Source organism: Haematobia irritans, chromosome 2, assembly GCF_050003625.1.
Source record: "Haematobia irritans isolate KBUSLIRL chromosome 2, ASM5000362v1, whole genome shotgun sequence".
In the NCBI taxonomy this organism is placed as follows: domain Eukaryota; kingdom Metazoa; phylum Arthropoda; class Insecta; order Diptera; family Muscidae; genus Haematobia; species Haematobia irritans.
In genome coordinates, this window is record NC_134398.1 from 226,289,922 (window position 1) to 226,303,532 (window position 13,611).

The window sequence follows — 13,611 nt, forward strand, 5'->3', positions numbered from 1 at the left end:
ATATATATATATATATATATATATATATATATATATATATATATATATATATATATATATATATATATATATATATATATATATATATATATATATATATATATATATATATATATATATATATATATATATATATATATATATATATATATATATATATATATATATATATATATATATATATATATATATCAAGAATTAATTGGATCAATGAATTTACAAAATGACGTTGGTGATTGATACTATCATTTCTGCGAAAAATGAAGAAATTTCAATTAAAAATTAATTACGTGATTGAAGACAAAATATATTTTTTCTGTGAAATTGCAACTTCAATATTTTCCTTCAAAATATGAAATTTCTTTAAACAAGAAGAAAATTTAAAATATGACCAATAAATTTTCTTGGATTTGCCGAAAAATATTTACTTTTAGTTAAAACTGTCTAAAGTTAATCAATATTTACTTTCGCGGAGGTTTCACATTTTTTGAGTATGCCGAAACGAATTAATAGTTTCTACAAATCACTCTTCTGTTTCGTCTAACAAAAATCAATATCATTTATTAAAAAACAAAACTTGTCTTCTTAATGATTGTTAATATCAACCCAAACACAATAATATTGAAATAAGTGAATAAACTCCTACACACAGACTGAAAGGCTACACTATCGATTAACCCATCAGCCAGGCCAAATGCTAGTGCAGTTGACGTAAAGTTCACTCATACGGTAACAATAAATTTGGTCATAATCAGAGCGTTACTGATAAATAAAATCACCGAAAACAATTTTATATCGCTTTTTACAAACACCGAAACGCACATAATGTTGTCCCAAACTTGTGGGTCCATAAATGTAACCGTAATTGACTATAATTAACATTTAATCGTTGTGACATTGCCCATAACCAACGCTCACTCTTGTCCAAGATAACATAATGGCAACACCTTCCCAAACGACCAAGATTGATTTTTTCATCACCTCAAAAACAACGACATTGACTCCCAGGCTATAATGCCACGAGTCATTTAGATTACTTCTCGATAAGCAATTCAGTTGTTAAAGATAACGATTTGAGAACTTCTCATTTCGGAGAGCCGAGAATTGAATTTACATTACTACATTGTTGTTGCAATCAACTTCTCACTCTCTGCCATTGATAATCAATGGAGGCGAAGACAAGCAGAACAAATATGGATTTTGATAAAACCTGATGGAAGAAAAACAAATCGCTTGTATGTCATCCCAGATATCAAATGAATATTTTCCTGATTTTTGTATCCATTGATAAGATCATAGAATACCTTAGTGAAGGTTGGAGAGAGCGATTGATATATAAGGTCTACTTACATATGAATAAAACTTCCACTCAGTAAATCGTATTAATTCATCGATCGATAAGGCATATTACAATATGCCACACGATCACTAAAGTGCTCATCAAGTGAGAAAAACAATATAGCACAGTGGGGGGAAACTAACCAAATTGTACTCTATGTATTATTAGTAAAGTTAAGATATGGGACGCTATTTATTAACGACCGCATTCTTTAAAATGCATACTTTCCTTTAAAGCCAAGAGTCTTAAGCCTTAATGTGAAGAACATCATTCTTGTTTTTAAAAATTATTATATTTAACTGAATTCTTTTATCTTAGTATATAAAACAATCACTTTACGTAGGTTTTGTTCCATAAAAGAGTTTTATATTAAAAAATAATTTATGGACAGAATAAGATATCGCCAACATTTTTTCAACTAAAAATTTAACCGAATTTAAAAAGAAAAATAATAAAAAATGAATCTATTCAAAAAATGTTTTAATAAAAAAAGTGAATCCCAAAAATTAATTTTATCAGTACAGTTTTTAATTTGTTCGATTAATTTTTAATTTATCATTTTTTTTCACAATGGACTAAATGTCTTAGTGAGCCTGAAACTTAATCGGGCTGCCACTTTAACCTAATTTATGTTGGTGATTGATAATCTGCAACTATTTTAGACAGATGAGTTAAATACCGTTTATATGGGCCAATTTTTCGTTATACCTCCTATACACCGAAAGAAAAATCCGTCTTTAAACCAACGCTATATTTAACTTATTTTTTTTTTTAGTGCAAAAAATATATTTGTTTGTAGTTAAATTTTATTATTTTTTTCGAAATTTACCACAGGCCAATGAAATTTTCCTTTTTTTAAGTATGTCTCAAACATTTTATGAACTAAATGTGGGTATAAAGTTCAATGACCGTATAAATAAGTTCAATACGCAATTGAACTACAGCATGGTTAAAATTGTCATGATTTGGGGCCAATGATTTTTTTCCTTACTTTTAGTTCATTTTTTCTTATGCGAATTGTAAACACAGAGAAGGAAAATGATCACATCAAACACGTAACATGTTTATCGCATGTTTTCCGAAAACAGATGCATAATTTCTGAGAAAATAATATAGTTGCGATAAAAATGCTACATGGTCACCATCCAAAAACAACATTTTGCTCTTGAAACATGTTTGAGGTGATCATATTCCTTCTCTGAGTGTAGTTAAAAATTACAACAGGGCATTACATTTTCGGACGGCGTAGTTTATTCTTACTATAAAATAGTTTACTTTTTTTTCTGTGCATAAAGGGTGATACGGTCAAAATTTGGTCAATATAACCTTGACGTATTTCTTTCAATTTTGCATTTAAAAAACCTGAACACCCCTCATTTTGAAGGTGTGTTTGTGTGTAGAATGTTGCTCCTATTTTGATTTTGGAATTCACTCTTCAGTTTTCAAAATGCCGTCCAAGCAAGAAGAGCAGCGTATCAAAATTTTGCTCGCGCATCGCGAAAATCCGAGCTACTCGCACGCAAAGCTGGCAAAATCGCTAAAAGTTGCCAAATCAACCGTTACAAATTTAATTAAAGTGTTTGGGGAACGTTTTTCGACAGTCAGGAAGTCTGGATCGGGGGGAAATCGAAAACCGGAAGCCGCTGAGACGACAAAGAGAGTTGCCGGTAGTTTCAAGCGAAACCCTAACCTCTCTCTCCGAGATGCCGCAAATAAGCTGGGTGTATCGTATACAACCGTGCATCGAGCCATAAAACGAGCCGGACTATCGACTTACAAGAAGGTAGTGACTCCAAATCGCGATGATAAACAAAATACGACGGCCAAAGCGCGATCCCCGACGATGCTGACGAAGTTTGACTGCGTGGTAATGGACTACGAAACCTACGTCAATGCCGACTACAAGCAGCTTCCGGGACAGGAGTTTTATACAGCAAAAGGAAGGGGAAAGGTAGCAGATATTTTCAAGCAGATAAAACTGTCAAAGTTCGCAAAGAAATATCTGGTTTGGCAAGCCATCTGTACCTGTGGCTTGAAAAGCAGCATTTTCATAGCTTCCGGGACTGTCAATCAAGAAATTTACGTGAAAGAGTGTTTGAATAAACGTCGGCTGCCTTTCCTGAAGAAACACGGTTGTTCCGTACTGTTTTGGCCGGATTTGGCATCTTGCCATTACGGTAAAAAGGCCATGGAGTGGTACGCAGTCAACAACGTGCAGGTGGTTCCCAAGGACAAGAACCCTCCCAACACGCCAGAGCTCCGCCCAATTTAGAAATACTGGGCTATTGTCAAGCGGAACCTAAAGAAGACCAAAAAAACTGCTAAGGACGAGCAGCAGTTCAAGGCAAACTGGCTTTCTGCGGCGAAGAAGGTGGACAAAGTGGCTGTGCAAAATCTGATGGCAGGTGTCAAGCGTGAGGCCCGGCAATTCGGATTTGGAAAAGCGAAAGCCTAACTGAATATTTTTCCTGAATTTTATGCTAATTAAACTTGAAAAAGAAATTTAATTTGATTTTTTAAATAAACGATTTCACCGATTTACACGCGTTTTCCCTTGACCAAATTTTGACCGTATCACCCTTTAGACTAATCTAACGATATCAATTTTATTTAATTTTTTATCATTTACTCCATTGCGAATTTCTCTTTATAATTTATATATCAGGCTAACGAATAAACATGTTTGCATTTCATTAGTTTAAATTAATTTCTAGAGATGTTATTTAAATTTTATGAATTCCAGTATTGAATATTAATATATTGAATAATAGCATTCACTGTGGGAAATATTTTAAAAATAAGTATTTCACTTGTCAGGTAGATACACTCAAAAAACAGTGAACTAACCAGGGCCAAATTAACTTTAGAGTTCCGTGGTAATTATGCTTTAGTTCAAATTTTCCCAAAATAATGAAGTTTCCTTCACTTTAAGAATTGTTTGTGTACTTTAATTAAATGAACTAAAAAAGCAAAAACTATTACTAAATTCGTATTTCCCACAATATAATTCATAATTTCATAAAATGTTTACCACAAATGCGCCTCTCTTGAGCTTCGTCCTTCCTGGTGTGTACAACTTTTTTGAGTGTATTATTTCGATTTACAAAGTTTTCAAAATTAATATTTGAAGGTTGGTACTATGTTCACAACAAAACTCTATGTTAAAAGTGCAAAAATATATAAATCACAACGATTATACTTTTATCAAGAGGCCTATTAACCGAAGCCGAAGCTTTTTGAAGATTTTTTTTGATATTGATTTGTCCAAATGTTGACTTTGTCTTATGCTTAGTACTAAGTTCGTTTATGCGAAACACGAATATCTTCATATATCTCCGTAAATAGGGTCTCAAAACCAGATATGTTAACTTATTTATGCGAAATAATATACCTGGCTATTTTTTCGTGCGAAAAATCCAGGGTTGTATAAATATGTTCTTTAAAATGATCAAAACAAAGATTTCGCATTTATTCCGCGCTAACTTTTTTTCTATGAAGTATAACAGTTTTTCGCGCGAAAACGTGATCTTAGTACTAGGCTTTAGTCGAAACACCCAGTACAAATAAAACGTAAAAAAAATATAAAAAATCATTTTTTGTCATTATAATATCAAAATACTAGAGTGAATTATCTATTATTGTTGTATTTATGTATTTGCAGAAAAACTATTCTAACATTGAACTAAAACACACCAAATTTCTTTAAGTACAAATTTGAGGAAAATAATCGGCTTCGGCCGATTATTGCTTTTTTGCCGAACATCGGCCAAAACAAAAAACCGCTTCGATCGAGCTATATAAGGTGCAACAGTCACACTGTCACGCGCCCACTTTTATGCAAATTATCTCTAAATCAAAAGTTTTATTTAATTTTTATATATATATTTTTTTTCAATTTCTACAACTATGCACCCACTGTGTAAAATAGAATACTCATTAATAATTATATCAACATTAATAAAGAGCATAGTTGTTTTCATTTGGCTGATTTTGAAACAGTGATTCTCGTGTCAGCTGTAATATAACAAACAAAAGCATTAACAGCGGCGGCGGCAATATCAGATAAAGTTGTGATCGAAGGAGTGCAAGTCGTGGCGGCAAATCATCCATGTTTGCTTCTAACGCTTAAGAGAGAGAGAGAGACGACGACGATGAATGAGTATGACGATCTAGACCACCAAGACTACATACAGTAACAATAATAACAACAACAACAACAACATAACGATTACTCTAGTATATATCGCTAAAATTTAGCTGTTGTTATTATTTTTCTTGTTTTTTGTTTTGTTTTTGTAATCATATTTATCAGCCAATATTTGGACGTTGTAGTCACTCAGCTGTTGTTATTGTTGCTGTTATAGTAGCTGTAAAAATATTAACATTTCCTACGGAACAACAGCGATTTTGGATTGTCAACACGACGAACGATGGACGAACCGTCTCCATCGAGAACCAATCTTCGTATTTACTACTGGTTCTGCAGCTGCTGACTGGCTGGTTAGCTGACGCGAGGTTTGTTTCACGCCGAGTAGACTTTTAACCCTGCCGTAGAAAGTATAGAGGCATACAGTTTATGACACCGTGAAATTAGTTCGCCTTCGCACGGGCTCAAGTAAAGTCGCAATTGAAAAATCCTAGAAAACAAGAATATACGACGGTATCGTATAAAAGAAACGTGAGATATTTTACGTGTATCGAATTATCGATAACAAAAGAGTTATCACACATCCATCTGAATCGTTTTGATCGTTCTTGATCATATGAATGAATATATAGAATTGTAAGTGCAAAAGGAAAACAAGGCCTGTTTTAAATTCAAGTGATTGTGAACTATAAATTAAGAAAATAATCAATTTCGAGATTACTAAAAATTAATATGAAATTAATTCGACATTTTCCTTAAAAAAAAAAAGCTTAAATTTTGGTCACAAAAAAAAAGATTTACAATACCTCAACTCATGTTTTGAAAATTACTTCACAAATCTTATCGTTCCTGTGACATCGGCCAAGGAGGACCCCATCACAATCAATGCCAACCCCTTCACATTTCTTTAACCAATTATCGACAATATCGTAAATAATAATATTCACATATCAGTTCGATATTTCACAGAAAATCCAAAATGTTATAAATTCTTTGTTCGGCTATTAATTAATTCTTCTATAGCTCAATTGTCGTTATCACTTTTATAAATAAATTCTGGGTGTTTTACAACCTCACTTGATATTATCGCCGCAATTAGCAGACGAATAACCCCATATCGCTAACTCTTATAGTGAGTCCGTTATGGACAATTGAATGATTTTATAATGAAATTAATTTATTTTGTTTGTTAGTCATTTTAAAATGTAACGATTATTGTGTCTTCGTTTTAAGAAATAAAAGTGTTAATTGTTATATATTTATTTATAATTTAATTTTTATTAACGCTTGTGGAAGGAAAGCCTTGACATTGTGATATATTTTTTATAATTTAATTTTTATTAACGCTTGTGGAAAGAAAGCCTTGACATTGAAAACATAAAAAATATATTTTATACATGCAGAGAAGGAATATGTTCACCTCAAACAAGTTTAAGAGCATAATGTTAGTTTTTAAACGGGGAATATGGAACATTTTGTTGTATGCTCGCTGTCCACACTGAAAAAATTATTGTCGTGAGACCAAAGATTTCATGTCCTTAAAATACGAATGCGAATTTTGCTTAGCATAGAAGACGCGATTCTCTGTTATAAAGTTTATTTCTTTGTACAAAAGTCGATAAACATTTCAATGAAGACCTTTTATCCTTATAATTAAGTGATTTAATTTAAAAATGGGTGTCTTAACATGAAAGAAAATTTTGTCTGACTAAGGACAACTTGGCTTTAATAATTCTAAAAACTTCTTCAAAATTAATGTAATTGTCTTTAAATTTGTTGTCGTTTTACATCTTTACTATAAAACAAAAAAGCGTTAAAGAATATGGCAACTTTTTCAATGCTTCATTTCAAAGATGTTCTGTACTTGAAACTTAGCATAATTACTACTTCAAATCGGTTGTGAATTTGGAAATTTAAGTTGTCGCTAACACATTTTTAAAGGGACTTTGATAGCGCATGTAGAAACAAGTTTAAACAAGTTTAAACAAGTACATACGGCCGTAAGTTCGGCCAGGCCGAATCTTATGTATCCTCCACCATGGATTGCATAGAAACTTGTACTAAAGAGTGTCATCCACAATCGAATTACTTGTGTTGCGGTAACACTTGCCGATGGCAAGGTATTTTAAAACTTCTTAACACCGTCTTCTCAATTGTAAGTTAGTCCATACGGGGTATATATTACAAGGCCGATTAAATACGTATATAGGCCGATTAAATACGTATATAATTCAGTTTGACAAAATTTTCTATAGAAATAAAATTTTGACAAAATTTTCTATAGAAATAAAATCTTGACAAAATTTTGTATAGTAATAAAATGTTGACCAAATTTTTTATAGAAATACAATTTTGACAAAATTTTCTATGAAAATAAAATTTTGACAAAATTTTCTATAGAAATAAAATTTTGACAAAATTTTCTATAGAAATAAAATCTTGACAAAATTTTGTATAGTAATAAAATTTTTACAAAATTTTTTATAGAAATAAAATTTTGTTGTTGTATTTAATTTTGACAAAATTTTCGATAGCAATAAAATTTTGACAAAATTTTCTATAGAAATAAAATTTTCACAAAATTTTCTATAGAAATAAAATTTTGACAAAATTTTGTATAGTAATAAAATGTTGACAAAATTTTCTATAGAAATAAAATTTTGACAAAATTTTCTATAGAAATAAAATTTTGACAAAATTTTCTATAGAAATAATATCTTGACAAAATTTTGTATGGTAATAAAATTTTAACAAAATTTTCTATAGAAATAAAATGTTGGTAGATTTTTTTGGGGAACGGTTATATATATAATTATAGACCGATATGGACCAAGTTTGGCATGGTTGTTAGCGGCCATATACTATCGCACTGTACCAAATTTCACAACGTACCAAATTTCAACCGGATCGGATGAATTTTGCTCCTCCAAGAGCTCCGGAGGTCAAATCTGGGGATCGGTTTAAATGGGGGCTACATAGAATTATTGACCGATATGGACCAATTTTTGCATGGGTGTTAGAGACCATATACTAACACCACGTACCATATTTCAACCGGATCGGGTGAATTTTGCTCTTCGAAGGGGCTCCGGAGATCAAATCTGGGGATTGGTTTATATGGGAGCTACATATAATTATGGACCGATATGGACCAATTCCTGCATGGTTGTTAGATATCCTATATTAACACCACGTACCAAATTTTAACCGAATCGGATAAATTTTTCTCATCCACGAGGCTCCGGGGGTCAAATCTGAGGATCGGTTTATATGGGGGCTATATATAATTATGGACTGATGTAGACCAATTTTTGCATGGTTGTTAGAGACCATATACTAACACCATGTACCAAATTTCAGCAGGATGGGATGAAATTGTCTTCTCTTAGAGGCTCCGGAAGCCAAATCCGGAGATCGGTTTATATGGGGGCTATATATAATTACGGACCGATGTGGACCAATTTTTACATAGTTGTTAGATACTATATACTTACACCATGTACCAAATTTCAGCCGAATCGGATGAAATTGTTAGAGACCATATACTAACACCATGTACCAAATTTCAACCGGATCGGATGAATTTTGCTCCTCCAAGAGGCTCCGGTTTATATGGGGGCTATACGTGAAAGTGGTCCGATATGACCCATTTGCAATACCATCCGACCTACATCAATAACAACTACTTGTGCCAAGTTTCAAGTCGAAAGCTTGTTTCGTTCGGAAGTTAGCGTGATTTCAACAGACGGACGAAGGGACGGACATGCTTAAATCGACTCAGAATTTCACCACGACCCAGAATATAGATATACTTTATGGGGTCTTAGAGCAATATTTCGATGTGTTACAAACGAAATGAAAAGTTAATATACCCCCATCCTATGGTGAAGGGTACTGTGAATTTCACAGTGTGAAACCTCAAACTTGGACTCTCTAAAAACAGGACTATATACACCCTCAAAAAATCACTTCTGTAACATATACCCCCAACACATTTTGCTTCAAGCATATATATTTTCAGGATTGGTCCAAACAAAATATTGTTTGTTTTGTTCAAACATATTATGTTTCACCTTAGGGCATACACTGGTAGTATGAAGTTTTAATGAAATTCTCTTTGTGTGGATATATTTTTAAGCCGCCAATTGGTTACTTGCATTATTTTACTTGCAGCATGTTACCTAGGTCTCTCTTTCTAAACACATATATGTTTATAGACTATTTCCAAAATAATATATGTTTGCATCTAAGCATATTATATTTACAAACAGTTTATGTCCCAAACATAATATGTTCTAACATATTAACATATATGTCCCAAACATGTTATGCTAGTTTATGAACATTATATGCTTGCACTTAAAAATATTGTGTTAAAAAATGTGAGTTCCAGACATATAGTTTTTACACCCAAACATATGAAAAACAGTCTTTTTCGTCCGTGTAAACACATTAAAATTTACTGAACACCTCACAAATGTGGACAAAATTTAACCAAACATGGATATACACTTCCCAAAAGTATCACTGTAATTTATTTCTTTGGCACTTTAGTCAATCATATGTTTAATTAATTCAATTAAAAACCTAATTATTTCATCTTTTGATTAAATAATTTTCTTGTAATTATATAAGATTGTATCTTACATCCGTTCTCTCCATCTTCCTTTATCCATCTGTGCAACAATTTTTATGGCACTATATACTAGGACTCGATGTTCAGGTTAGGGATACGAGAGGGAAAATATTTGTTTCGATTATCAACTTTTTGTCAAAAAAAGTCGAAGTCGTCTATTTGATGTCTTTAGAATCAACTATTGAATTTTTTGAAAATCTAATCAAGTTGACTTTTTGTGTTGGTCAAAATTGACTAGTGACCAATATTGACCAAGTCGAACAAACAGTCGATGCCCAAAGGGAATTTGATGTAGCTCATTTTATGTTAAAATTCACAAAAAAAAACGAAATTCGCGACCAGAGAAAAATTTAGCTCAAAAAATTTGAATGAAATGTAAATTTGATTGTCAGATTGGTTGTACAACTAATCTCATTACAATTCGGAAAACTTCAAATTGATTTTATAATAGATAATTTTGCGCCGCCGAACTGACAATTTTTTATCGGCTTAGCCGTCAAGCCGTCGCCACCGGAGGCAAAAATTTAGTGTTAGCCGCCGCCGTCAAAAGTTGGTCGGCTTCATTCTCTGTTCGCGACGTCAAAAGTCAACTTTTCAACGAAAGAAAAATATTTTTTTTTTTTAATTTTGAATATTTCGGCTGTTTTGGTTCCCTCCAGCAAAAACCCTCATTTCCAAGTAACTTAGTTTAAAATGCATAACCAATTACTACACGCAGAGAAGGTCTTCGATCACCTCATTGAGGAAAATGTTAGTTTTGGTCGGGGAATATGGAACATGTTCGTACTCTGGTTTTATGAAATTCTCTGGTTGTATGAAATTGCAATCTTGTTTACTTTTGCAAGGGCTTGTCCTATGAGGACATTACTTCTCTGGAGCTAAATTATAAGCGTGAACGACCTTACCTGGAGCTAAATTGTAAGCGTGAACAACATGTCAGCAAACAAAGAGGTTTGCGAGCACATGGTAATAATACTTACCCAGATTATCGGAGCCACCGTGGTGCAATGGTTAGCATGCCCGCCTTGCATACACAAGGTCGTGGGATCGATTCCTGCTTCGACCGAACACCAAAAAGTTTTTCAGCGGTGGATTATCCCACCTCAGTAATGCTGGTGACATTTCTGAGGGTTTCAAAGCTTCTCTAAGTGGTTTCACTGCAATGTGGAACGCCGTTCGGACTCGGCTATAAAAAGGAGGTCCCTTATCATTGAGCTTAACATGGAATCGGGCAGCACTCAGTGATAAGAGAGAAGTTCACCAATGTGGTATCACAATGGACTGAATAGTCTAAGTGAGCCTGATACATCGGGCTGCCACATAACCTAACCTAACCTAACCTACCCAGATTATGCTGAGTTTCACTGCCATCGCAACAACTCTTCTCACCCCTTACAGTATTTTCATACAACACTTCTTCTCCATCAACTTAACGGTTGGTACAAAAAGGTCTCCTTCTTCTTTATATAAGGATAAAGAGCTTGTTTTATAAGCGAATTTCTGTAATCACAAACCTCGTGCGTTACTTCGAAATCCTATTCTTCGCTGTTTTAAAAAGTCTCAGCATTAACCCAAGGACTCAACATCAAAGATGAGTGACTTTACTTTCAAACATTTTCCTTTTTTAGCAATAGTGAACTTTGTGATGTAATTATTCAATATTGATTATCTGTGTACCTCCTTATCTCATCGTATAATTTATTTCTTCTGCAGATAAAACAGTTAATCGACTTAAAGATTACCACATTAACTCTTGGTCTTCATTCATAATGAGAAAATTACTGAAATAGAATAATTCTCATTTAAGTTCCATTCAAGAAATTACATCTTATACTATTGGCCATTAATAAATCTCATAAAAATTAATGAGATTGTATCCACTTGGCTAGTGCTGGTGTTCAAGTGAACATAGCAAAATGAACAGAAATTCATGATCATAACGAGAAGGATTACTTCTTTGAACAAACTATATGTATGTGGCAAACATGAACTCCCAATATAAATCAATTTCTTATACCCACCTTCAGATGCAGTTTTTGCATCACACTGCATTCCATCATAATCAATTTGAATTGAATTTTATTTTCCTTCTTTTCAAATGAGAATATCAAGTTCTTTCATTCTTAGTCTACGTCATTTGCTGCAGTAAGTGACAAATAAATCACTACGGAGACCATGAAACACTACACTTCAATAGCGCGCTTCAACGGAAAAATATTTCTTTGTCGTCAATTGTCTTGTGTGTTGAAGCAAACAGGGAAAAGCAGATCATATGAAATATGTCCGAATTGAGTGAAAATAATAATATTCAATATTCCTTAAGGATATTTCCCCTTGCATTGAGATTGAGACGTTACTTATTGATACAATGTAATGTAAATTTTCATATCCATTGAATGAATATATTTACTAAAATACATGGATAAGATGGCTTAAGGTTTAGATTAATAGCTTAGTAAATGTATCTCATATATCGGATCTGTAACCTATACGTAGACTATATGTAAACAAGTTTTAAAGACATTATCAGAATATTTTATGTAGAGTTAAGAAATCAATAGATATCAAATGGGTCTATGCTTTATATAGGTCTACACTGAAAAATATTGTGGTGAGCACAAAGATTTCTCCATGAAAGTCTAAAATATTCTTCAGTATGGTTGAACTCGTCCTTAAATTCTAAACGGATACAGGTACATAACGTTATAAACTTAGGGCCGATTACTCAATGTATTGTTTTATTTATAGTGTCGATAAAACTGCTAATCGTATACAAAAACTATACTCTTCCGGTTAGAAACTAATTGTACGAGGAAACCTACACAGAAAAAATTTTCACGAAAATTTTTCCAATTAAAATCATAATTGAGTTTTAAAAAATATTCAATTAAAAATTTAATTGATTCAACAAATTTTTTAATTGAAATAAAAATCAATCACACAAATTAATAATATCAATTAAATATTTAATTGGATCAATTTTTTAATAGACTGTCAATTAATTTTTTAATTGATACTATCATTTCTGTGATTGCAGACATTTCAATTAAAAAATTAATTGGATCAATTAATTACGTGATTGAATCAGAAAAAAATTTTTTTGTGTGTAGTCATTAGAGTTCTACATCTCAGATCAATTTTATTGTGATTTGAATACACTGTGACGCAAAATTCAATATTTTGTCTCCAAAAAAAATCACTTATCCCAGCCGAAAGTCATCGATGAGAGGAGAAAAGTAATTTCTTGATTTTGCTAGATTTGTTGCCGTTTGTCTTTTATGAACCTCAAAAGTTTTGGCTCCAAATTCGATTTTGAGCACTTTTTTGCAATTTTCGTATGGCCATAGCTCAAAAATTGCTGTGAATTCATTTTTGAGGTATTAAAAAAAGTTGTAGCTCGGCCAATAAAAATGGTGAATATATTAACTCGGAAAATTTTCATCTTCATGGTCAAAACTGCAAAAATGTCGATACAATTTCCACTTTCAG

At 32.4% G+C, this 13,611-nt stretch overlaps 1 protein-coding gene across 10 annotated transcripts in view; it reads left to right on the forward strand.

The window, feature by feature from the left end:
* Positions 1-13,611, forward strand: part of Ndae1 (Na[+]-driven anion exchanger 1) — a 135,927-nt gene that overhangs the window by 59,609 nt on the left and 62,707 nt on the right. The window contains exon 1 of one of the 10 annotated variants that reach the window (XM_075297672.1): positions 5,884-6,122. The exons of the other annotated variants lie outside the window; for them this stretch is intronic. Coding sequence (XP_075153787.1) covers positions 6,103-6,122 — 20 coding nt within the window. The 5' untranslated portion in view covers positions 5,884-6,102. Of the gene's footprint in view, positions 1-5,883; positions 6,123-13,611 lie in introns of those variants that run through there. 10 annotated transcript variants of the gene reach the window in all.